This window comes from Atractosteus spatula, chromosome 8 (genome assembly GCF_055471065.1).
Source record: "Atractosteus spatula isolate fAtrSpa1 chromosome 8, fAtrSpa1.hap1, whole genome shotgun sequence".
Classification (NCBI taxonomy): Eukaryota; Metazoa; Chordata; class Actinopteri; order Semionotiformes; family Lepisosteidae; genus Atractosteus; species Atractosteus spatula.
The window spans coordinates 47541909-47569881 of record NC_142713.1 but is presented as its reverse complement, the minus strand read 5'-3'; the positions used below and the strand labels follow the sequence as shown (position 1 = coordinate 47569881).

General features: G+C 38.0%; 1 protein-coding gene across 2 annotated transcripts in view; it reads left to right on the top strand.

Moving 5' to 3' along the window:
- The window catches only part of usp6nl (USP6 N-terminal like), an 87986-nt gene that overhangs the window by 13436 nt on the left and 46577 nt on the right, over positions 1–27973 (top strand). The window contains exon 1 of one of the 2 annotated variants that reach the window (XM_088923894.1): positions 11577–11717. The exons of the other annotated variant lie outside the window; for it this stretch is intronic. Within the exon in view, the coding sequence (XP_088780020.1) occupies positions 11648–11717 (70 nt within the window). The 5' untranslated portion in view covers positions 11577–11647. Of the gene's footprint in view, positions 1–11576; positions 11718–27973 lie in introns of those variants that run through there. 2 annotated transcript variants of the gene reach the window in all.

Sequence of the window (27973 nt, the reverse complement as noted above, 5' to 3'; positions counted from 1 at the left end):
TGCATTGTTCAACATTTGATTTTCCACACTGGCAGCTTTGCTTCCAAACTGTTTTTTCTTTCAAGCACATACACATGCACATAGTTCAACCTTTGGTTGAACATTTTAAATTTGTAGTCTAAATTTTGTGATTCTTTAATATGGCACAGTGTCTGCTTCCTTGCTAATGCTTAACTATATACATAATCCATCTTTCTACTGCAGAACTACAAGCTTACCCTGTATGCTGCTGTCAAATTTAACCAGCTGTACCTGTATGCCTTTAGGACATTTTCATGGTAGAAAGTTGTACATACACCATGCATACTTTGTACTTTGTGACCGTATTGTCTGCTATTTTAACAAGTACAATATAGAATTTGTATGCATACACTATATATATATATAAAATATACTTTCATACTACAGAACCGTTAAAAAGTTATAAAGCATTTGTAAAATCTGCATTTTCAAGTTCAGCAGGTATACACTGAAGCAGGACCTGACATTTTGCAATTTTATTTTTTACGAAAGGAATTTGTAAAAGGAAAGACTTTTCTTGTGTCTTATCTGTGTGTAAGAGCTCTGTATAAGATGGACCCAACTAGACAGTCTGTTCAGCAGGTTGTTTTCAAACGCACTATGACAACCAATTCATTTTCCCCCTCACAACGTTTGATAAGAATTAATACCATGGCCTTGAGAGAGTGTTAACAATGAAGCAGGCAGAGCCTCTTAACATTACGTCCTCTGGAAACTAACAGCTTATTGTTTAGCATTTTACTGGCATAAGATACATTCAGGAAGCCAAATGACATCTAGCTTTGTCAAGTGAACTACTGCAAGAGGCCTCAATAGTGTTTTTATTGTAGAATAAAAAGGAAATGAAAAATGAAGTCCGTTTATTTGGATGTTTCAGTAAGACTTTCAGTAAAACAACCATGGCTAATTAAAATTCTTATTCCAATAATTCTGGGTAATGTTTCTGGATTTCCATTTTCGCTTTTATTTTGCATAATACAGTTCTAAGCTATTGTTCTTTCAGAACAACACTAATTATGCTGGAAATGCAGGACCTAGTATTGTATTCAGTTGTTGTTTTGCATTGCAGTATATTGTTAGACAATAGCATGTGTGAGTGCTCATTTGCCTTTTTTTAAAACAGTTTTATTGTAGTACCCTTAATATAATTACTGTACTTAATAACACTCAGCAGTGAGGCCATATTTTCTCTTAATGCCACATAAAGGCATTGCTCTCAGCTAACATGATCAACTGTTTAAAAAGCAGTCAAGGAGCAAACATTTTCAAATGCAGGAAACGCCACCCGTTTTTTACTTGAAATTACATTCTACAACAAAGAATAGGAGAGCTTAAAAGGGATGAAGGAAAGAAAGGAATGAAGTCCCAAGATCCACAGACAAGAGAGGGACAGGAAGCTGTATTTAAGTGAAGAGTATCATGTGCTCTATGTGGATAGTATTTGTGTGGATTACATGTGTGGTAGATTCTGGTTTGGTGATGTGTTAGTGCTGAAAGGAGTCACATTGATCTTGGGTTAAATGTTAAAGGGAAGGTCATAACATTTATTTTTATATCCGCTGCTTGTGGAATTGTGCTCTGGCTTGGTCTATTCAGATAAATTCAATTCATTTTTTGCTGTTCATTACAAGCCGTGTTTCAGTGACGAGCACACTATTCCATTCTAAATGACAAAATATTTTGTATGCTTTATTTAGGTTTTTATCTTTATTTTTCTGTACCTTCTGTAAAACATTTTAGTACTATGCAAACATGTTAGATTTTAAAATCTGATAGCTGAGTGAACAGCCACATAGCGTCTCTGCCCTGTTTCTAATCTTATTATAATTTTGCTTTACAATAGAGTATTGTTTCTAAATGATTGAAGCATATCATTGATGTACAGTGATAAGACTGTTTATTACTTAATGGGATGATTGTTCTTAGAGAAGCATTAAAATGGTGTCATTCCCCTTTACATTGTATAATGGAAATTAAAGGGTAATGGAGAAATAATTTGCATCATAAAATGGAACAGGTCACTTTATTAGCAGCATTGAAAACCAAACTTAAACTGGAAAGTAGTTACACTGACACTCTTAAAAAGAGGGCTCTTTAAAGGAGGATTGGACCTTTTTGTTATTAAATTATTTTATGATGATTAAATTTGATTATTAAATGTGTGCTAATGTATTTACACTGTGCTAATTTATGCCCACTTGTCTTCTGTGGAACAGAGCCACATGGAGGTTTGTATTTACAGAGCTGTTTGACAAATGAAGTCTCAAAACAGGAGCAGTGCATTTCTACTAATTTGTGAGGGAGCTCATGAAAGCCAGGTTTTATAAGCCTGGTGTAGGAAGAAGGGCTTAAAAATGCTATTGAGGAAAATTTGAATGGGAACTGCCACACTATTTTTTACATTTTGGGGTTAAAAAGAATTAGCATTGATGAAAGCATTTCAAACCGCGATGAAAGTAAAGTGTAAACAGTAACGTGAAAAACCTCCATTTTACATCACAAAATAGACAAAATTTCCAGATATGCGCAGCAACATATTCTGTGATTCAGAATGAGGAAACAAAACATCTGGTGAGGTAAGGCAGCCCTATTACATTGTAAAGAAGCAGGGTTGTGAGTACATTTCTTTTTGAGACAGTGTTGCTGACAAATACTACTTATTAACTGTGCATGCAGATCACGTTGGAACATTTCTGCGGTGAAATGTCTGCTCCACAACCTGTATTTATTCACTTTTATCACATTACATTAGTCATTAGGAACATCCGCTTCACGTCACAATTCATGCAAACTCTCGACAACATGGTGACCATACAGTACTTTTACAAAGTTCACGATTTTGTGCCTAGTTTGAAATTTGCCAAATTTTTCTGTCCCGTCAATGAAAAATATTGTTACTGAAATTTAATAACCGTTCTGAGAAACTGAGACTGCAGTTCCCCTTTAATTGGTGTGCATGGTATTTAATTATAAGCGTGCTTACAAAGTACATGACACTCATGGATCAAAAGGCCTGTATATTTGGAACACTTGGCTATTTCAGGTCCCCTTCCACTATCTTGTTTAGTTAGTCTGCCTTTGGGGAAAAAAAACAGATTACTCTCTCATTCATGTTTAAAGTAGCCACTAAAATGACAGTGCTTTACAAGTCTCTTTTCTTCATCGGCCCAAGACGACTAACAAGGGCTTCCTTCTGTTAGGTTCTCTTTCTCTTAGTCTCTTAGTCTAAGAGTCAGCTCTTAGTCTGGCTAACCCCCAGCATGGCACTGAAAGGGTTATGAATCACTCCCTGCCTGACCCATTGCCTCTAGTTATATTGTCTGGGGTGGCTGCGGAGGTGGTGGGAACTGTAGTTTTTCTTCAGATTCGAAGCATCTCTGCCCCTTGTGGAATCGCATCCCTCATGCAAACACTTAGTTCAGTTTACAGTTGATTTTAATGTAAATCAGTGTTCAGAACAGATCATTTAAAATTTGGGTACAGTAGTCAATCTACATTCCTTCTACCAATTCCACCACCACCATGTTCTAGTACTGAAAGAAACCAGAAACCCATATAAGTTTCAACTTGCAAAATGGTGATCTAGAAGCAGCGTACTATAAATAACTGAAGTTTGAAATTCCGTTTTTTTTATTTTGAAAATACACTTGGAGGGGATTTTTTGTGCAAGCAGGCACTGACATTGAGTCGGTTAATTTTGTCATGTGGTTCTGACATTTAGCGATCTCCGTCTTAATGCAGTACATGAGTGTTAACGGTTTTTACGGGCTCAACCCATGTACTGCCCTTTCCAAGGTCCGAAAGATGTGGGTAGTAAGAGAGAATAATTCTAGCTATTCAGAAAGAAGACCTCCAAGATGTAGACGGTAAAGTAAATATCGGTTTGGAGAATAGTTCTTGCCAATCTCTGTCAGTCCTTGCTTACAGGGATAGGTGATGACTTCGCTGGCATGCCCCCAAGAAAGATTGTCTCCCTTCCAGCAGTCAGCCTGACTTCTGTTAGAAGAGCTTGTCTTGCGCAGGCTTTATGATGCTATAACAGTTGATGACAGGGAGAGCTATATTGTAATCAGTGTACCAGAGCCCGAGGGGCTGATTAGATTCTCAGTTGCGTTCTGTTTCTTCCTATAATAAAACTCTGGGGGGGGGGGAGAATGGAAATGGCATGTATAATATATAATGCAGCTGCATACCTGGCAGCTGATGGATTGTTTTAATTTAAATATAACAGCTGTACCTGCACGGTGGAGCAGCGATTAGCATTGCTGCCTTGCAGTGCTGGGGCCCTGGGTTCTAGACCTGGGGTGCCGTCTGTGTGGAGTTTGTATGTGGTCCCTGCGTTTGTGTGGGTTTCCTCCAGGTGCGCTGGTTGCCTCCCACAGTCCAAAGAAATACTGGCAGGTCGGTTGGCTCCTGGGCAGACTGGCTCTGGTGTGAGCGTGTGCGTCTGTGTGTGCCCTGTGATGGACTGGTGTCCCCTCCTGGGTGCCGGGATAGGCTCCGGCTCTCCGGCGATCCTGTATTGGATTAAGCAGTAAGAAAAGGGGAGGATGGGCGGATAACTGCTGTGCCCATTTGTGGTAGCCCAGTCAGGTTTGGCTCTGAGGTCAAAGACTTAATTTATAAACACTTCAAAAGAAGAAAAAGATGAAGCATAAATAAGAACATAAAGTTTACAAATGAGACAAGGCCATTTGGTCCAATTAGCTCAGAAGAATACAGATGTATTCTAAGGTGAAGTCACATTTTCCCATTGTACATGGAGTATACAATTTTAATTGTGCATGTAAAACTAAATTCAGTTTCACAACCTTAATTGTTATTGTAATTGCAACTGAAGGAATTAACTTAATTATATGGTAATTTAATCATCATGTTTTTCCTTAATTTAGTCTTTAAAGCTGTGTGACTTAATACAATTCAATCTTACATTGGTATGACCTTCCAGGCAGACGCTGTTCTTTTAAAATGTCCTGAAACATGGAATTTAATTGACTCAACAGGGTTCTGATGGAGCAGAAATAATCAGGGACATCTACATCTATTCATGTTTGAAGCCGAAAATTCGAATCTGCCGTAAACAGGTTTGAATATTAAGATCACAGCTCACTTGTGTGTTCTGGTCTTCAGCGGCTCTCCCAGACACAGCTCCTTTGTCCTGTGAAAGTTAATTGAATTTAAAGAGTCGTAGCAGCTCAGCAGAGAGATAATTCTGTATTTTCCCTACCCCTGTCTGAGTTTTTGCACATTTCTCATGATGCCTTGGTTTTTTTTTAGTTATTTTTTCAGCTCATCTTGCTTAGATTTTTCTTTTCTTTTACACAGAGAGACAGATGTGCAGTGCACATGTGTTATCAGCTGCTTAAGATAAAGGTGGTTGTCAGGAGCAGTGACTAGGATTCTGGACTTGTAACTTCAGGTTGTAGGTTTAAATCCAGGGTGGTGCACTGCTGTTGTACCCTTAAGCAATGTACTTCACACTATATATTGCAGTAAAATACAGAGCTGTATAAATGCCTATGATTGTAAGCAGTTTAGAAAAAACTGTCAGACCATTAAATTAATAATTGCACTACATTTAGTAACATTGTGCCCTTTTTGTCATGTTCTAAAATTCACCTAAGTAAATTTGTTGAAGAAAAGTTACTTTCACAGAGGTTTGTGTGTTTTCAACAACCCTTTTAATGTTGTTTACCTTAACTTGTCTTTTGATTGATGTTGTTGTTGACTGCTGCTGTGTAATGTTTTGAAGTCAAACAGCTTGGTCTGTAGTAACTTTTAACATCTTTGTTCACTGTTTTTTTTCCATTATTTGCTTTTTTGGTGTAAGAACATTATAGGGTTTAGGTACAACATATTGTTGACAATGAATTGTTGTAAAGCTGACCTCAATATAAAATGAAATGCTGACATACTATACAAAATGCAGTCCTGGTGCCAGGATAATATAGTGTTAAGATCTATTTCTTTGTTTCCTTGTTAATAAAATGTTAAGATCTTTTTTGTTCCAAAACTGAAAGTAAAATTCTATCGCCTCCATACTGCATGTATGTTTAGGATAAGCAGATGTTTTCTATAATATTACTGTAATTCAATAAGGCTCTTTTTCAAGTGATGTGACCTGTTAAGATTCGGAAATAAGATTGCAAACCACCCTTTATTGAGGAAGGAAAGGCTATTAATGAAGGAAATCTGCCTTCTAATAAATGATCTCACGTGGCTTATGCAAAGAAAAAGTCTTAAGTAAGCATTTATTGGGTCATTCGTTTTGGAGTTGTAGATGAAAGCGGAGTTCAGTTTAGGTGAAATTTTCAGACTGAAAATTTCTGCTGTAAAAAGTCAGCAGTTTTACTGTTACGCTAACCAAGAATCAGAAATCTAAAAAGGATAGGTTCTTTGTTCATCTGTTCTTTTTTGAAAATAATCTTGGTGGTGAAACACCAAGCATTCACACACCATCACAGCAGGGAGAGAAAGCATTCTCTCGCTGGTGTGATCATTATGATCAATGCCAGACTCATTGCAGTTTCTCCAGCTTTAGAAGTTTCACCTTTAAAATTAGCTCCTGATTAAAAGTGTTTTTGATTATACTAATTTTCTTAGTTTTTGTAAGGAAGTGAGTGCAGTATCCATATTTGCAGTTGATATTTTTTATTGAATTGCTTTTGTGTGCCTGAGCAAATGCAGTAAATCAAATTTAACAACATAGTTTTAACTGATTCTTGAAAATGTCAGTTCACAAAAATCCATGTTGAGGTCCTGTGCAGAAGCATGAGGCAGCAGTTTCATTCCATGGTGTTTTTCAAAGTGTTATTTATTTTAAACATGTTTTCTACTATTTTCTTTCTCACTTTTATGTTCAACATATTACAATTGTAAAATCCTGGGTTTTCCCCCAAATAAACACAAATTAAATGTCTCGCATCAGACCCACCATGGAAAAAGAAACATACCAATAATGTTTGATAATCAGAATGCTTATCTTGGTCACAGAGCAATATTACTACATGTAATATTACATAAATGCAGAAAACAGTGAAACATTATTTAGTCACTAAACTAATAATGCACTAAACTGTCTAAACTAATAATGGCATTTATTATTCACATATGCTTTTGGACCTTAGAAGTCTTAACACTCTGGAAATTGTATATGTACTGTAGCTCCTTGCAGAACTATTCAGACTTGTCCTATGGTGTCCCATTTTGTAAAATTACAAAATTATGCATCCACGTTTTTTAAACATTTTATTAAAAACCTGAATGTCCATGCTGAAGACTTCCAAGGATAAGATAGGTTGTATTAAATGTCAGCAAAGACAAAAACATGAATGAAGTATTCAGACCCATGAACTCGGTCCTCTACTAACAGACTTGTCAGAACTGAACAGGTACATTTCCTTCAGTCTATGAGGGGACCTGATAAAGTACTAAAAAATCTTCAAAGACACTGCCACAGTCAAGCCAGTCGATTGCTTCAGGATGAACAGTGAAATGTGTACATTTAAAACTGTTACCAGGATGAAGTGATTATGGGAGAGAACGAAACAAGTTACCCAGCCTTTTGTCAAAACTGTATCCTGGTTTATTTCAAGAAATCACTGGATGAGACCCTAGGATCAGTTAGCTACAAACTGCCTAATGGGCTAAATGGGTTGTACGGTTCCCTTTCATTTCTTAACAATTCGATTTTCAGTTGAAATTATATCTTCTCCAGGGGTAAACTGGTTTTATGGCACAGTCCAATACAACAATACAAGGACAGACAAACCAGATCAACAGAAAAGACGTAATTATTCTTATTTTACATGGATGAGTGACTTTCTGATTATTTTAAAATATAAAATATGGTACTCCATCTTGCCTTTTTACAGATGCTTCTCCTTCAGAATGTACTGTTGAGCCTGTGTTATGAATTTAGGGTTCATGTTCAATGCCCCAATTGCCATGTTAAAAGGCAAGTTCCAATGAGATCTTATATTCTTAGATTTGTTGAGATGGAGCTTTGTACATTTCTTCTAAAATTGTTTTTAATATATCTAGAACCACAACATGGGTTTTTTCTATATTCTTTTTTAAATATAACATTAGATATTTGTCTTGTAAATATCTAATTTATCTAATCCCAACGGAGAGGCAACAGATATGTCTGAATTTTGTATGATCTTGGAAATTGAAGGACCTCATGAACATAAATGCAATGTAACGAAAGGTTTGATACTAGAGGAGAAAAAAAGTCATATGGAATTATCCAAATCCCAGTATGTCTTCCAAGAAGGAGACATCTAACCCAAGATGTACAGTCATAATGGAGTAAGACCCTGTTTTCAGAACCATTACCCTATTTTTTGTAAACTACCTGTTAAGCAAGTCATAATTAGCATGTCATCTATAGTTTTCTGTTTCTTTTTGCATATACTGTTAGATGCATTGTGGTTTAAATAATTATTTTTTATTTGCCGCACTCAGTAACTCTTCCAGCATAAAAAGCTTAATTGGGGGGGGAAAATGTTTCTCATTTGATGGTGTGTAGCAGGATGCACATCTGTACTACACCTGCACTGTGGAAGATGGATACTGAGCTTTGTGCTATACTTGTGAACTTTTCAGCAGTAATCTCAGAAATGTTTTTCAAACAGATACTGGTATATTAGAAACAGACAAGTAAGCAGAACCAAGAGCTGAAAATACCTTGATAAATTGTATATACTGTAACATACTGCAAATTGCATATTAGGAGAAGAATTCACATAATTTATTTTTTTTATTATTAAACTGATCCATATTTCCACTTCCATATTAAAGTACTAATACATTTGCAGTAAAGGCATACGCTTTGAATTAATGGATTTCATTTGCTTCTTCGTTTGTCCTCATCTTGTCTTCATCTTCTTAACCTTTTTCATCTGTTTTACATAAGCTCTAAGAACAAATGTGTCTCACTGCAATAAGACCTACTGTAAGAGTTGATAAGGAGTCATTCCTGTGTAATTTAAGGATTCCTGTGGTGCTACAGAGACAGGTCATACAGCTGACACTAAAACACCAGCAATGGTGGTAGATTTTACTTTACAAAAATGTATTTTAACATGGAACAACCTTTTAAATTATACGTTATTAAATATGTATAAGATTAGAAATACAATACCCCAGCTGGATTTGATAAGCACAAATCACTAGGTAACCTTAACCTGTAACCTTAGAAAATTGCTATTTTCAGTATAAGGAAAATGAGAATAAACAGTGATATCAATATTATTGACCAGTAAGTTTTTAAAATAACCATAAACCATACAGCAGTTAAACACAACACTGTGTTTGCTAAAGATACAAAACTGAAGGTCTAATATTAAATAGGCTAAATAGGAAATTTGTTGAAATTTTCCTAGTTTTATGTGCACTATTTTCCTATATTTTTTTAATAGAAAAATAATCACTTTGATATTGATAAAAAAATGTACTACATTTATGGCAAAGCTTTTGGCCAAGGCCTGCTTCGATTAGACCTTGAGCAACAGGGCATAAAGCCAGCAAACCTGATGATTTTCAGATTGAACCTCAAAGCAGCAAAAATAGTTACAGGCGAGATTCTGCAGCTGTGTCTGGTTCCAATCTTCATCAATCTCTGGCCAGGTACAAACCAGAGGGAAGAAATAGAAATACTTGTCTGAGTATGTTCTAGCCTTTGTGCACTTGCTGGTCATGGCGTTGCTGTAATGCTTGAAAAATCTATTATTTGTAGCACATGAGGGTTTTATTTAAAGAAATAAAAAGTAGAATAGAAGAAATGGAAAAAGAAAATGCGCGAAAATGTTGAGACAAAAAGTATTCGTCGTCCAATTTCGTATATCAAGGTTGTCTCTCGGGGCAGAACCTACAGTACACAGAGTACTGTAGACAGGTGCTTCGGAAAGAAATGCAGCTTGGTGGAAAACTAAGCCTTTAAAAAAATGAAAATAAAAACAACTGTTGCTTGGTTCCTTAATATCAAACAGCAGCAGCTGTTCCAAGCGTTAAAATGGAGATAAAGACACATTTGTCAGTAAAGGCAGAAAATGTAGGGAACCTCAAACACTCAGTCTTATGATCTATAAATGTGTGCCTGTCGCCATCAGGAATGTATTATTATCTTGAAATGTCAAGTGAAAAAAGGTTTTTAACTTACCACTAACAAATTGATTAATGAATCAATGGAAAGAGTAATTTATTGCATAGTTGAATATTGAGTTGAATCATGGTGTATTAATTTGTTTTGGGTGCCTTAATTTTAACAATGGTATTGCATTGATACATTATTCACGGCTAATTTAAAGAGAAGTTGAAAATATGCAAAAAAAGGAACTGTATATTAATAGTGGGAAGCATCTGATTTTCATTGCGTGTTGTGTAATATGTAGTGCGTTCGTTCAAAATTTCTTTCCTCTGTATATATTGTGAATTGCCCTGCACCATAGAATTAACTGTAAATCCTGACCATTAGCTCAAGGAATGACACAGCAAGAAACACTCCATTTGAGGGAAAATGAATAGGTGATTAATCAGGATATAATTAATTTGTAGAAAGCGGGGGTCAAAAATGTGTTCGGTCTATTCATGACATTGTCGTTTTGCCATTAACCGTACTACTTCTCTGTTTTCAATTGAGACATCCTTAATGAACTAACAAAGCCTACCCCGCACCAGTAATTGTGTAACGATTTCTTTGCTGTCTGTTGCAGACTGGAATTATGTTGGTGACAGAGTGAGGCAGTACCTGTAGCTGACAGAAGTATTGATGCTGCACAGCCATGTCATCATTAAGTAGATGGCAAGCTTAACTCTTGGTGCCCCAGTTAGTGGGTGATGAAGCTGCAAATGGAAAATGAGAACATTTCTTCCACCATGCTTAAGAAATCTGGTCACGCAGGAGAACATCATAAAGAGCGTGAAAACAGGGGAAGGGGCTTGAAGTCAGCCAGTGATTTACACTGCGTTTTCTAATTTGATGTTGGAGCTGACCTCGCTCTGAGGCAGACTGCTTGATCTCAGTTTATAGGCTGTCTCTAAAAATTCTGTATTGACCTGAAGGAGGATCGTATTCAGTCTTGGTGGTTTAAGGTGCAGTTATGCTTATGAGTTTAGGATGCACGTGTGTTTTTATTTTCATTTTGTTTTACTTTTTTTGCATCATGCATTTCCAGTCCTTTTAAAGAATTTTCATTTGCTTTTTTTTTCTTGGAAACTTTTAAGGCAGGAACTTGGTAGTGTCCTGACTCTGTGCTGGCCCTCTCCTAATGTTCCAAGAATGGAGCACGGACTGACTTGCTGAATTTACTTTTGTTTGGCTGCCACTGCTGATAGTTCTTAACTGTTTTGTTGGGGATCAAGAGAGAACGAGGAAGAGAGACACCAGCTAATTGCTTCTTTCACCGGCATTCACTTCATGCCAATTATTGTGGCTGAGGATCGCTGCAGAACCTTATTGTGTAACTGGAGCCTGTGCCGCTGTTCAGACGCTGTAGCTGTGCTCTGCTGTGCTGTGATGCTCAGATGCTGCTCTTGGAAGGCAAGGAGGTAGCGGAGGGATGGAAACCTGTTGGCATTCCAGGAGAGCAGCTGGCACCAGCTGTCCTGGCAACCGGCAATAATGCAGGTCTTACAGATTGTCAGGGAGCTGGTGTCACCATCGAGACGGAGGGCAGCTGCTGGAAAGGGAGGTAGGAGCCTCTCAGGGAGCGCTGTAGCATTTGTGCTTGACTGAAGCAAAGTGAATAGCCATACATTTACAAAAAATAAGTAACTTGAGGAGTGCACTATTGGAAAACAATGAATCCAGCATGTCAGCATTACTGTTTTCCCTGCATATGTATTTGTGTGTTTATTTTCACATGCATGGGTGTTCGTATATGTATATGCTGCAATATAACAGACAGAAATTTTTTGATCATGTTCTTTCATATGTGACAAATGGTCCTAGACAAGCAGTTTTACCGTTAGCGTTGTAGACATCTTTTATTATGTTGCATACGACCTGGAGCTCTCTGGACTATTCATGTGGACATCCTAAAGTTAGAGCAAAAGCCCAACTATGCACTTCTCTTCTTCAGTAAAATTTGAAGGAGGATCGTTGGCACAAACACAGGGGAATGTCGTATTTTAGATTTTTTAAATAACCAGAAAGTCACTCAGGCATGTAAAATAGGAATGGTTGTTTAAAATTGAGATGGAGCTGTATAACCCAGCTCGCCCATTTAGTAGTTTGTAGCTAATTGATCCTAGGGTCTCATCCAGGTTTCTAGAAAGAAACCAGGATTTTGGCTTCAACAGCAAGGCTGGGTCGCTTGTTCCATACTCCCACAACACTTTGTGTGAAGGCATTCCTCCTATTGTCAGATTAAATTTACCTTCACATAGTTTCCAGTTATGACTTTCAGATCATGTTTCATTTTTGATATTTAAGAAGGCCACTGGATTGACTTGGAATACAGGGGTCAGATCCCATCATTGTCTTCTATGCTTGAGACTAAAAAAGGTTTAACTCTGTTAGCTTGTTAGCGTAGAACATTCCTTTTGTACTATAGGACCTTTTACTCTTCTCTGGACTGATTACAGAATGGCAATATTTTTTTAACATGGTGACAAAAATTGTACACTCTTAGTACAAGATTGAGCTACGTGCCTATCGTTAATGAGGATCTGCTCTAATAAAATTGCTGAATCGTACAGAAGCTTATATCATTACCCTAATGTCTGTATTTTGTTTGTTTGTTGTTGCATAATTGAATTATTATTCTGTGGTTATGTGCTTTTTAGCACAACAAAAGTGTTAGTTTATTGCAGTTCATTAAAGGTTTGGAATATGCTTCATCTTGGATAAAAGCCAGCTTAGTAGTAATAAACACTGATGTGGTTAGAGACTTTTTAATAAGTGAATATATTTTGCGATGCTTCAGGATTTTTGTTCGGTCTCCTGTATATGGAATTGAAATCAGATTCACGCCTCCATTTTCTCATCACAGAAATAATTCTCTGCATCAATACCAACAAGAGAAATATAAGTCATATGAGGTTGTGAATTTGCAAGTTGCCATTTTTGTGAATGGATCAATTTTTTATGTTCATTAGTCAGTGTGCTCATCGCATTTGGGTAAAGTAATTTATTTACCTAATCTGGTTAATTGGTAAAGTCTAGTTTCCACAAGCTGTGCAAAGCATGCATCTTGGATTCAAGCACTTTGGTATAGGAAATAGATGATTGATGGACATCTTAATACCTTCTCTGCAATTTTGTAAACACATTCACTTAATGTAATATACAGTACTGTATGAACAGTGTTCATTTGTAAAGGAAGTTGGGGATTCACTGCTATAGAAAGTAAAGTGGCACAAGTCGTAGGTGGTTCTGTGTGGGAGGTAGATGGTAGTGCAATACAATGGTCTGTTTCAAATAAATATTCTAAAAAGTTCCTCTTAAAAAGTAGTTTCCACTGTATTCAAGGTTTGAAGTTCACTAAATATGTATTTATTGATTGGTGCAGGTTAGGAAAAGTCAGACATCCTTTACAGCCAAATGAATGAGCTGCTTAACAATGGCCTGGCATACATCCGTTACATTATAAAGAAGTATTGGGAGCTTTCAGTTTGCTTCTTTGTAATGGTTTTGTCCGAAGGTAAATTATACTAATGCAGAAAGTGCTTAAAGCTTGTTTGTGGGGTGCACCTGTCACCAGGGCAAGTGGACTGAAAATGAATGAAATTCCATTTTCAAACCAGAGGAGATCATTTGCCCCTCTAGTCTGGTTTTTGGCTAGTAGCTGTTAGCTAACTGATGGCAAGGATCTCATCCAGCCATGTCTTGAAAGAAACAGGGGTATCAGCTTCAGCAATGTGGCTGGGTATCTTGTTCCGTACTCCTACAAACCCTTTTTTAGATAAATAGTCATCCTATTTTCATTTTTAAATGCACTTCCACTTAGTGCATTTATATCAAATTCCGAATGAATATTCAGACATGAACGTTTGTGACGCTGCTGAAGAAGTATCTGACAACACCTTCCAATCATACCCCGACAGCCCGGCCCTGCCCTGCCCTGCCCTGCCCTGAATCTAAGGGTATACTTTCTTTGCATAGTCAAAAAGAGTCAAAAACGCAGTCCTTTCATATCTTCGCCAAAGGGAAGAAGAAGGTGGACCAGAAATTCAAGTCATTGAACTCCTGTTGCAAAAATGTAGAGGCACCATAGACAGGTGTTACCTTACTGACAGCTTTTACTATCGAAGTATTGAAGTTGTTTTGGCCACCTATTGTAGTATAGCTACTTGTATCAGGATAAAACACAGCATTGATAGAAGAGAGTCATCCCTGTGAGAATAGATGATTTATTGGTTAGCAACAACAATATTGTTCTTCACTTATACTGTAATACTGTAGTTATCAAGTATGTCACTTCAGTTTGCATGAATATAATTTTCCTTAGGTGACATTTAAATATTGTGTGTTGCTATTGAGCATTGTCTGAAAAATTTATAGTATATTCCAACATGTAATATTTTATCATATATGTATAAATTACTTGACATACAGTGCCTTGCGAAAGTATTCGGCCCCCTTGAACTTTTCAACCTTTTGCCACATTTCAGGCTTCAAACATAAAGATATAAATTTTTTATTTTATGTGAAGAATCACCAACAAGTGGGACACAATTGTGAAGTGGAACGAAATCTATTGGATTTTTGAAACTTTTTTAACTAATAAAAAAATGAAAAGTGGGGCGTGCAAAATTATTCGGCCCCCTTGCGTTAATACTTTGTAGAGCCACCTTTTGCTGCGATTACAGCTGCAAGTCGCTTGGGGTATGTCTCTTATCAGTTTTGCACATCGAGAGACTGAAATTCTTGCCCATTCTTCCTTGCAAAACAGCTCGAGCTCAGTGAGGTTGGATGGAGAGCGTTTGTGAACAGCAGTTTTCAGCTCTTTCCACAGATTCTCGATTGGATTCAGGTCTGGACTTTGACTTGGCCATTCAAACACCTGGATACGTTTATTTGTGAACCATTCCTTTGTAGATTTTGCTGTATGTTTGGGATCATTGTCTTGTTGGAAGATAAATCTCCGTCCCAGTTTCAGGTCTTTTGCAGACTCCAACAGGTTTTCATCCAGAATGGTCCTGTATTTGGCTGCATCCATCTTCCCCTCAATTTTAACCATCTTCCCTGTCCCTGCTGAAGAAAAGCAGGCCCAAACCATGATGCTGCCACCACCATGTTTGACAGTGGGGATGGTGTGTTGAGGGTGATGAGCTGTGTTGCTTTTACGCCAAACATATCGTTTTGCATTGTGGCCAAAAAGTTCGATTTTGGTTTCATCTGACCAGAGCACCTTCTTCCACATGTTTGGGGTGTCTCCCAGGTGGCTTGTGGCAAACTTTAGACGAGACTTTTTATGGATATCTTTGAGAAATGGCTTTCTTCTTGCCACTCTTCCATAAAGGCCAGATTTGTGCAGTGTAAGACTGATTGTTGTCCTATGGACAGACTCTCCCACCTCAGCTGTAGTTCTCTGCAGTTCATCCAGAGTGATCATGGGCCTCTTGGCTGCATCTCTGATCAGTCTTCTCCTTGTCTGAGCTGAAAGTTTAGAGGGACGGCCAGGTCTTGGTAGATTTGCAGTGGTCTGATACTCCTTCCATTTCAAGATGATCGCTTGCACAGTGCTCCTTGGGATGTTTGAAGCTTGGGAAATCTTTTTGTATCCAAATCCGGCTTTAAACTTCTCCACAACAGTATTACGGACCTGCCTGGTGTGTTCCTTGGTCTTCATGATGCTCTCTGCGCTTTCAACAGAACCTTGAGACTATCACAGAGCAGGTGCATTTATACAGAGACTTGATTACACACAGGTGGATTCTATTTATCACCATCAGTCATTTAGGACAACATTGGATCATTCAGAGATCCTCGCTGAACTTCTGGAGTGAGTTTGCTGCACTGAAAGTAAAGGGGCCGAATAATTTTGCACGCCCCACTTTTCATTTTTTTATTAGTTAAAAAAGTTTCAAAAATCCAATAGATTTCGTTCCACTTCACAATTGTGTCCCACTTGTTGGTGATTCTTCACATAAAATAAAAAATTTATATCTTTATGTTTGAAGCCTGAAATGTGGCAAAAGGTTGAAAAGTTCAAGGGGGCCGAATACTTTCGCAAGGCACTGTAAATGGAGTTCTCCTTTACTTCTGCTACACTGTATCGTAATCCTCAGTGATGTCACTTCCTGTATACACCTTCACAGAAGTGATGTCACAAGTGAGCTATAACTCTCTCTTCATCCTTACTTCACTCCATCACCACCACTGCACCTTCCCCGTAGTTTACTCTTTGTATTGAGACCTAACTACCTTGTCCTGCAGCCAGGTGGCTGGCCCTCAGCAAAGCTGTTTAAGCCAAAGCTCCTTATGTCTGACTTCTCAGTGACCATTCCCTTAGTACTATCTTATTGGATCTTGCTATTCCTTGTGGAGTGCATCATTACACTTGTATGGGTTAAAGAGAGATTTAAAGTTTAAACTTTAAACTGTGGCCCTTTCAAAATATTCAGACTGGTATAAGGTCATGGTTTCAGGTGATATTTAACAGTTTAATAATGAAAACCTTTTCGTCACAGTATCTGTCCAACCAGTTCTGTTTGCAGAAGAAGGAAGCAGTTAAAGTTTGTGACTGAAGAGTGGAATGCAGATGAAAGACATTTCATTGTGGTTCTGTCACAAAGATTTACACTAAACACCCTTATTTATGCCATGCCCTGTACATTGGAGTATACAAATCAACTAGCAACAATTTAATGAAATTTCCGAATTGAAACAAATTCAAGTTGTTTTTTTATTAGCTGCAGCAGGGCAAATCGAAAAGAGAAGGTTTACAGACCATATCTACACGTCACACTGGCATGCTTGTCCAAATCCATGTAGCCTGTCTGCCCCATAATCTGAAAGGTTTGAATGAAAGGGTCACTGAAATTGAAAGCAAATGGGGTGAGTAGTGTTTTTCACTGGGATAACACCTTTGAGGTACAATGTTGAGTAGAAGATCCAAGCAAACCAGCAAAGCATGATGAATGCCCATACAGTCAGACACCTGTGGGCTGATTTGAGCCCTGAACCTTGGAGATGTGAGGCACCAGTGCTTACCACCAGTCCAGAGTACTGCTGAATACCATTACATAGGTCTCCACTTTGACTGTTCAGTATTTAAATATTCAATACTTCTGCAAAAGATAATATTTTAAAGAAGAACATTTTAACAAGTAGGAGAAAACAGCATGTTCAATTATTCAAATACCATGCTAAGACATGCCTAAGGCTAAAATGTACATTTTCCATCACAGTCTATCCCTTATCACAATCTTCTAAGTAAAAATGCTTTCTTTTGTTCATTATAAATACATGTTTAATATAAACTGTACATTATAGTTAATTATTTCAGTGACATGACTTATTACATAATGTGCTTTGCTGATAATGCAGGCCTGAAATAGAAAAAAATAAGTTTAATATTTCTGAGATGTATGTAAATAATCTGTGGAATTATTCAGGGATAACTGATACTAATATACTGGTACTAATGGCTGTCTAATATGTATAAATGTAATATGAACTTGGATAGTATTTTAATGAAGTAGATTGCAGTTTTTGCTGTGAACTAAAATTATTCACAATACTTGTATGTCTGTTATAATTAATATTCTTTTCCAGGGCTGTATTTAGTGACATGTATACCTGTCAATATTTGTGCAGAAGGCAAACTCTAAGGACAAACTGAAGTCATTGCAAATGCGTACTTCTATGAATTAATGTAATGCGAAAAAATAATGATATAGCACATAAGCCCAACTGTAACAGTTTTAAAGCACCTGTTCATTATTAGAAGCACTGTACAGCCATTTGTTTTGTCTTTTGAATTAATTTGTTCTATGCTCACTTGATAAGTAGTCTAATTCGTAATGCTTTGTTAACTGATAAATGTGTGGCATTCTTAGGCATCCGTTAATAGGCCAATTAATGGTTTTGGGAAAGATCACAAAGTGCTTTGCTTTGAGTTTCAATCACTTTGCTTCACCTCTGGTATTTACATTTTTAAATTAATGTTTTTAATAGTCAGACACGGTTTATAAATGCTTAACCTGCAACAATTTCATATGATGGGATATTTAAATATTAATTAGCCATGGCCATTTGTACAACACGTGAAAGCAGACCAATCTTATGAGACGTCCTTGTGATGTGGCTATATCTTGATCAGTGAAATTGGTTTATTATGGTTCTTATAGGAAACACTGATAGGAGTTAGGGTGTTTTAAGAGCATGCGGAAGTGACTATGATGTATTGAAGATATGAATATTCATCATGAGGTTTTTACAGCACTACAAAGCAGAAGCATTTAAATAGACCTCTGTTTCCCTTTTCTATAGATTATGTCAAGACAAGCAACCACACAGAAACAGCTGTTTCACCCTTAATATTGGTCCAATAAAGTTAAAACGGCACTTTTCCATTCGGACCCCGATTTCCAAACCAGTGCTGTTGTATGATAAGAGAGAGAGAGCATTGTGGTGTAGAAGCTGCCACCCTTTGGATGAGATATTAAACTGAAATCCTGCTTGGTTATTAAAAGTTTCAGGGAACTGTAAGTGAAAACGGGGGTGTTAACCCTGTTGTGTTGGCTAAATTCTGCTCTGTGCTTGCAACATCTAGCCTAGCTGGAGTTCTCTTGTAATTCAGTAGATAAAGCAGTCACTTTCTCATCTGGCCTGCAGTCTAGCAGGGCTGCTGGTGTGTAATGGCTGTCCGCACATCATCTACGCGAGTACCGAACTTCAGTTTTGGATGAAGGAGCAGAGGGTCACCTGCTATGTTTAAAGTAGTTTATGATTATTGAGGATGTAGATTCAGAGAAGTATAAAAATAGTAATTACTAATAATTATAAAAGCTGATGAGAATGATAATAGATTTATCTTAAAGCAGTGATTCAAATATAGTTAAGTTGTCATCGCTTATCATCCATTTTCCCTGATTCATAGTGACTCCTTCTTGCTCTTAAAAACATCCCAACGGCATGGTGTTGTTTATAAGAACTGTCTTGTTATTGTGGTTTGAATTTCTTACCACTTTTACAGCGGTTTCTGTGGAGCTTGGCAGGTCCACCCCTGTATTCTGTGTGTCATGGTAAGAAAGGCACAGCCACCATCAGAATGAATCTTCTGCCCAAAGGCTATAATTGAAGTGCACATTCCGAAAAATATACAGTGTTATCTCACTAAATCATGTCACTTTCTTCTTCCATTCCATGATAATATCCTAACAGGCATGACGTTCTTATAGTGTAGGTCCCCTGCAAGTGTCAGATTGTCTGAAATTCTGGTAATTTGTCTTAAGTGTTCTTGTATACCCATACCTTTGAGAGAGAGTGTGTCAGCGTTCAAAGTGAGGAGCAACTTGAAGATTTCCTGTTGCAGTCAGAGACAGTGCGGTCTAGGTAGTCTTTTATATTATTTTGGATCACTGTGACAGATGGGGAGACCAGGGTTCTGCACACCAGAACCTTCTACTATTCCTTTTTTTTCTGTCAGGTTGTTGTTGAATTTCTACAACCCCAGCTGTGATGCTGGGGGCTTTTTACCTAAAGCATGGATTGGCAGTGATGTTGTTCTTGTGCAGTTTTGGTTTCTTTCTGAAAACATTAACTTCTGCCCTTTTTTTCATTGCACCTATTCACTTCTCTTAGTTACAAACAGAACAGTTAAGTAAGCTGTAAGCATTTATTGTATTTTCAAGTCTCAATTATTATACATATATGTATAATGCATAAATATACACATACTGTTAAGGGTGCGATTTGAAGCCTAAGGCCCATATGCTTCTCTGATGTGCATGGTCTTGTTTATAAAATACCGTGAGACATTGACTTTTTTTTTTTACATGGAATATTATATGCAGTTTAATTTTGGTGTTTTTTTCCTGTTTCCATTTTGGTTATATTATGAATTCACATTTGCGACTTATTTTCTAAATTTTTGCTTTTTGTTACATGAATGCCTAATACTATAAGACCTAGAGATTGACTCTGAGGAGTCTGTACCAGAGCCAAAATGCGTGACAGAGCTTCAGAGGTTTGTATTCACAGTCAGTGACAAAGGTTTCACATTGCAGAATATTTTCTGTGCTTCCTGTATTCAATTTGAAACCATTCCTGCAGCAGTTTGCAATGCGCGAGAGGAGCAAGGAAATTCATTTTAAAAATAAATTCATTTTCAGCTTTTCTCATTCTTTGGCTGATTTTCCTGTTGTCACCTAGAACGGGCTGTGACAGCCATCTCCCTTTCTGAAATGCCATTTACCTTCCTTTTCTTCACAGCACTTGCATGCAATCTGTTTTTTTTTTTTGGTGACAAGTACTGCATTTATTCCTCTAAAATATCCATACAGCACTGGTATCTTTAAAATTTCCATGCCCTGCACACACAAAATCTTTTCATGGGTTATGACAAGGCTACCCAACTTATGCTCAATTCAAGAATGTTACTACAACCAGCCTGTTAATTAACTGCTACCAAGAAATTCTTTCATCCATCCTTCCATTTTCTAACCGCTTAACCAATACAGGGTCAGGGGTCAGTCGGCAAACAATAGGCTCAAGGCAGGATATACCCTGGAAGGGACACCGGTCTATCACAGGGCAGACACAGACACGCACTCAAGCCATGGCCAATTATAAAATCCACGCGGTTTACACCCCAGGAATCAAACCCAGGGCCCAAACGGTGCGAGGCAGCAATGCTAACCACTGCACCACCATGCCGCCCATAATCAGCTATTAAAGGTGCAATATATTCTACACAGTCTCATTGTATATCTTGTCTGTCCCCCAAGCTCGTCTTCACTCTGTGGGTGACGGGGCCTGAAGCTCTAGAAAACTATTCCTCCTAAGATATCAGAGAGTCACCTTCCCTGAGCTCTTACAAATCTAGAGTGAAAACCTTTTTTAGACTGGTTCTGTATGTTCCTTGGCCTTACTATTGTATCCCCCCCCCCCCCCCCCCCCCGCCCCATCAACTTTCTCCTCTCAGTGTTTTTTTGTTGTCGTTCTGTAAAGCGCTTTGAGAAGCCACTTTTAAAGGCACTATATGGCCAGCAGCCATATCACCCTGCAACTCACAACTGGCAACCCACTGAAGCTAAGCAGGTGTGAGCCTGGTCAGTTTTTCCTCCTGGGAAAAACTAAGGTTGCTGCTGGAAGAGGTGTTAGTGGGGCCAGCAGGGGGCGCTCACCCTGCGGTCCATGTGAGTCCTAATGCCCCAGTATAGTGACGGGGACACTATACTGTAAACAGGCGCCGTCCTTCGGATGAGACGTAAAACCGAGGTCCTGACTCTCTGTGGTCATTAAAAATCCCAGGGTGTTTCTTGAAAAGAGTAGGGGTGTAACCCCGATGTCCTGGCCAAATTTCCCAGTGGCCCTTACCAATCATGGCCTCCTAATAATCCCCATCTATGAATTGGCTTCATTACTCTGCTCTCCTCTCCACTGATAGCTGATGTGTGGTGAGTGTTCTGGCACACTATGGCTGCCGTCGCATCATCCAGGTGGATGCTGCACATTGGTGGTGGTGGAGGGGAGTCCCCATTACCTGTAAAGCGCTTTGAGTGGAGTGTCCAGAAAAGCGCTATATAAGTGTAAGCAATTATTATTATTACTATATAAAAATATAATTTTGTTGTGTTGTGCTGGGAACAATCTGAAAACACAGTTCATTTTTGCTTGAGGTTTAAGGTTTTTTACATCTGTTTTTATGGCCTTATTGTAGGCACAAATTTCTAGGTTTACAGATGGAATTCATAAGGCTTGTTATTACAGTTTAATGCTATTGTTTTTGATGCTGATTATATTTTTATTAAGTCTCAGATAAGGGGCGGGGGGGTGCTTTTCAAATTTCAATATCAGTTATCACCTACACATTTAGCTCGTGCATTAGTAGCTCATCAGCTCTCTGGACAATAAAACCTGAATTTACTGCACAGAAAAAAAAGTTTGTGTGGGCTTCTTAAATATTCAGCTTGTGTGCGATTTCATAACAACCCACAGTGTTCTGTTAGGATTTTGTATGAAGGAACCATAAGGAACTTAATAAGTGGCTGCAGTCTGGATAATTGGGGAGTTCCTCCTTATTAGAAACTCAAGAGATGCAGATTCTAGATTCCTAGGAAATGTAAACCATGAAGCTGTAGAAAATTGATCTTTTATTATTGCTTTAATTAAAGTAATCTTTTATATGAGGGTCATTAAAAGTGCATGTTTAAACTGTGATTAGAGGTGAAAGGGACATCTAGGCTAGTCGCCTTCCCTAAATTTAAATACTTTATTGGAATATCCAAAAAAGGTTTCAACTTAGCAGGAAGACGTTCTGATATTGGTTGTTCAAAGTTAAAACAAATATCACCCTTTTTTAAAAAATGGACATTTACAAAAGCAAAAAAAAGTATAGATACAATAAAATGAAGTTCTTTCTTGAACCACTTAAGCCATTTCCTGTGACGATAAAGGCATGAAATGAAAGCAATTACAGTTTTCAACCAGCTCTCTCGTCAGGACAGAGCTACTGAAGCATCACCATTGCAGATCTTTTGGAGTTGTTTCAACAGACTCTCTTGTTTATTTTCGGTCTGGAATGCAGAGTGTAGGATTGGGCTGTGACTACGCTCTACGCCTGCTTTCTGTAAACAAGCATCTTCTTTGTACAACTTTTTCAAACTTCTTGTTTGTCGCTTCTGCATCACGGCGATGCGGTAGGGAATGCTGGCACTCTGGCTGAGCACTCTACGCTGGGATATGAAACAGCTTTAGCGTAAAAAATCTCGGAGGTGCTGCTGGCGAGAGCTATATTTGCATGAGGTAGTTTTCAGTTTGGAATGGGCTAGCGGCACTCATCACCAATGCGGACTAAAGTTCAGAAAAGCTTCGAGGAGCGCCTGGAAAGCTCAAAGAAAGGTAAGCAGAGCTTTTACTGCATATGGCTGTGCTGCTCCCTATGTCAGCACTTGTAGCTGGCTGTGAATATGTGTGGAAGTTAGCGAAAGTGGAAGTTAATTCAGTGTGATTTTATTCTTTCACAATACTGTTTATCACTGCTGTGCTTTAATTGCTTATTTCCATGTTGTGATGCACAACCTGCAGCAGTGGACATTGTACAGCAGCCTTCCCAAAGAGCTCTGGCTTTCCTCAGCATAAGCCTCACCTGAAAGCATTAGAGAGGTTACAGGCCATTCAGCCCACCAAGCCCTGTTAGTAGTTAATTGACCCAGGGATTTCATGGATGGTATCCAGCTGATTCTTGAAAGAAGCCAGAGTACTGAATTCAGCAACATGACTGGGCAGCCTGTTGCAAACCGTTGGTTAAAAAAAAAAGTTCCTCATGTTCTCGATTTTAAATGAGCTCCCACATAGTTTCAGCTGGTGCGTGTTTCACTGTTCACTCTGAAGAAATGCCCTGGGTTGGCTTTGTCAATGCCAATGCGAGTGTTTTTAATATTTGTATCAGGTTCCCTCACAGTCTTCTCTGTCCAAGACTAAAAAGGTGCAGTGCCTTCAGCTTGTCAGTGTAGGAAATTCCCTTCAGCCCTGGAGTGTCTCTGGCTGCCCTTCCTTGGATTAATTCCACATATCAGTGGATTAGTTGGATAAACAAGGAAATATGTCTAAAACTGGGGTCTGTTTACTTTAAAAGTACCTGCTTGGTCTTTGTTCTTTAAAAGCTAAATTTAGATTCCTTCATGGTATCAATCTTTATTTTGTTATGGGTCCTAGGATGTACTTTGTTGGAGTTTTCCAAAAATCTGTATTGTTTGATGAAGGGTGCCGTGTTAATGATGCAGAGCAATAGAGAAGTAAATAGCTATGGATAACAGTAATATAGCTGGTGCTCTGCTCTAAATGAGACCTGCAGTCTGGAAGCAGCACAATCATGCATGAAGTATGCAGAGGCAGGGAAGGGAACAATGGTGATGTTAATTGAGATCTCTTTGCACCCTTGGGTACATACCGGAAATTAGAAGCAGAACTATCTAAATGCCTTGTGTGTCATTATAAGAATTTGTATTCCTTTTAAAATATAATGCATGAAATAACAAGGCCTATGGGATGTTAGTTGTATGTTAACTTATTTTGTATTTCTCTGAATAATGAATAAGGTAGTAGCCTGCGTATGAGAGTTATTTTTGAGATAGTGTGTTGTATTGCTATTTTGTTGTTGTTCCTTCCTTTATATTTCCTTTTTTCTGGTCATTTTATGTTTTAGCCTCATTGTAACATAAAAATAAGTTAAGTGTACATCGTGCTTTGTTACAGTTGTTGTGGAAGATCAGGCTTGTCCTGTATTTCAGAATAGAGTCCAACCTCACACATTTGTCATGTGGGCTGGTCAGTAGCCCACCAGCAAAGTATGGTGGGATAGCTTGATCCTCCTAGCCACCATGGCAACCATGCAGGCCTGTTGGGAACCCTGACACAGCTGTCTAAGGAGGCTGTGGAGGAGGTGGAGTGGGCTCCCTTAAGAATGTAGTAGATGCCAGACATCTAAAAAACTGTCTGCTCATTTGCCAGGGGAATTCCAACTTTTTTTTTTACAGTTCTGTTTTGATTTGTTGGTACTCATTCTATAGAAACTCCCTACAGGAATGTTATTCAGGTTCTGATAAAAACAAAATATGCCATGGAAGTCATTCAAGGGTTGTTTTCTCAGCATGTACTGTTGTTTAAAAAATGGCACATCTACTTATGCCAAACCCTCCAAACATTGACCTCTTCCTTTTGAATTGAAAAGAATAGTTTCCCTTCATCTTCTTGATTGATCATTTCTTTGTGGCTTATCTCAGTTGTTTCCAACCCTGATCCTGATGGACCACTGTTTCTGCTGTTTTTGTTCCAACTCCTACTTCATGTCTTTAATTGATATGCCTGCCTGTTTAGACTTCTGCACTACATTTGCATTCAGTCCCCGGCTTCATAAATACACAACCTAGAGCCTATTGCAGCAGTTCGGACAGCAAACAGAACTTAATTTAGTCTCACCTCAACTTGCTTGCTCCCTTAGGTTTAACTAGCTCTTACCAGGTGATCAATTCATGATGAACAGACAGCAATGCCTGTTTTTATCCTTCTACAGAGGTTCACTTAGTTAATTTTGAACAACACACCTGAATTCTTAAATGTAGAAATCGGTGCAGGGCTGATACCGAACCTAATGATCAAGAGGCCATTTTTTGTTGTCCTTCAGACCCATTGGGAACCCCTGGCTTATCTCTTAAAATGCTCTGATTAATGTTTGACGTGGTAATGAGCTCTTTCAGTATACTCGTGTTCTGTTAACGCTTCTGAAAGTGGGTTGTCAGAAAATGGAAAATGAACATCACCTCAACTTTTTGACAATCCTTTTTTAAGTTTTACCACAAAACACTAAATCCCCTTCCTTCTTAAATTCGGCTTTCAGCAGACTTTCCCACTCTGACAGGCAACAGGAACTAAAACCTCTTAGCCTTGAACAGAGAAGACTAGAAGCAGACACGAACGAAGTATTCAGCATCCTCACAGGCACTGACAAATTCAACCCAGTGGAAACAAACAAACAAAAAAAGTACAATCTGTGGCTGTGCATTTAAAACCAAGAACAGGAGGAACTTATTTACACAAACGGCTGTGGGAGTACAGGACCAGCTGCACAGCCACGTCATTGACACTGGTACCCTGGCTTTCTTCAAGACACGTCTGGCTGAGATCCGTGGATCACTCAGCTACTGACTGCCAAACAGGCTGAATCGGCCAAATGGCCTCCTTTCATTTGCAACTGCTTTAATGTTCTTTCAGCGGGTTTTATACTTTGGTTCATCTAATGAGACTTTTCTGTAGCAGTCCATGACTTTAATAACAACAATGTTTTTTACTTTAATGATCAATTTCTAAGCCTGACGGGAGCTTCAATGTTTTGTGATGGCTGTACAAGATATCAGACAGTTCTTGCGTTTTCTAAGGTTTTGTATTGCTTGGTGATCTAACAGAAAGATCACGGTGCTTCCCATCCAGTTTGCATCCTCCTTAATGATATTGTCAAATAAAATAATTGCCAAAAATCTTTATTACCGTCATACCACCCACAGCTATTTGCTTGTGTTGTGTTGCAGACCTGTTTTTTCGAAGATGACATGGGGGGAAAAATGTTTTCACGGGTCAAGTTGGAGATTCTGTGGATAATGAAGTATTATCAGATGCTGAACAGACTGATAAACGAGGTGTCCCATTTGATTTTTCTAAAAAATATTGCATGCCAGATAAATTAATTTTGAAGTAAAAATAATTCAAATCTAAGTGGCAACAGTATGGGGTTGATCTGGCGACAGATGTCATCAGTTAAAAAGAGGTAGATGGCAGTGAAAAATAAACAGTACTGACAGATTCAATGTAAAAGCTCTGAGTGGAAGCACATTACTGATGAAATTGCCTGCCACTTGAAAAATTCAGGTTACAGCACTGGAAAAAAATGTTTTTTGCTCAGGAAACTGCTTGATAGAAAAATAGAGGTTGGTAGAGGTGGTAATTATGACAGTAAAAGATCAAATGTTTTCACAAATGAAAACAGAAATTGGTCTGAACTAGTTTTCCCTTCATTTTTTTTTCTTTCATGTTTTGGATGCATCACATATCACAGTAAGTCTTTCATCACAGAAAAATAGCTTGTGAAAAGGAAAGGTGAAACAAATATAAATATTTTCGATATTATAGGTTTTTTTGTTGAAAACAATGCTGTTAATTTTCAATGAGACATACAGCTTTCTTTGCACGTCACTGTATCATGCATATATAATTTGATTTATAGTGATTATTTAATGCACTATATATGCATTTAGCTAGCTGTGTATTGCATAATCAACTGATATTTTTAAGTACAATATTTTTTATGTTCCACTTCTCTAAATGTTGACTAATAGCTATCTCAAAATAACTCAACACAAGTAAAGATTTATTTTTGGATATCTTTAGACCAAATTAAAACAAAGAAATGGGCCGAGCCCACTATATACAGTGGAAAATCTCTGAATGAAATTGCATTTGTAAACTTCAGTATGGAGAGTCTTTAGTTTTCATCTGACTATTGTTCATGGTGGTAACACTTTAGTTGTACTAAAGTACTGAAAATTTAACTTTCTAAATGCATAACATTCAACTAAAGTATAACTTATGCATAAATAGATATATTGTATGCATTATATATAAGCATAATACTCTTATGTTTAGTAAAGGTTAGTTTCTTCCAGGTTACTGACTGTTTAAATATTAAAGATTAATGTTAATTTAAAAATGTAATTTCAACTTGCTGATCTATGTTATCTATATTTAATAATTTGATGAATGGCACAAATGTTGTAGATTATTTTTAAGCATTGGGATACCCTATTTCAGTGCATGCTCGACCCAGTAAGTCAGATTCTGCAGTGCACTCGGAGAAGTGTCTGGAGTAATTAAACATCTTGAACTGCTGCATTTAGATCATCTCGAGTCGGAAACAGTGGAATCACATGGGAACCTATGCCACTCCTCCACCCAGGATGTCGGAAAACCTCCTTCTGAGTGCATTAGAATCTTCTAAGAGAGGTTTCTTTGCAGTTACGGTACAATTCCTCTTCCAGTAGTCCATTCTTCCATCCTTTTTTTGACACAACTTTATCCAGTTCAGGAGCGTGAGGGAGCCGGATCTTGTTCCTGCAAGCAACGAGTGCAACTCAGGATACACCCTGGATGGGACGCCAGTCCATCTTAGGGCACACACGGACACATACACATACTCACACCAGGGCTTACGTTCCCAGAAGCAAATTAACCCGAAGACCCTAAGGAAAACCACGCAAACAACTTCCCGTTTATATTCTCATG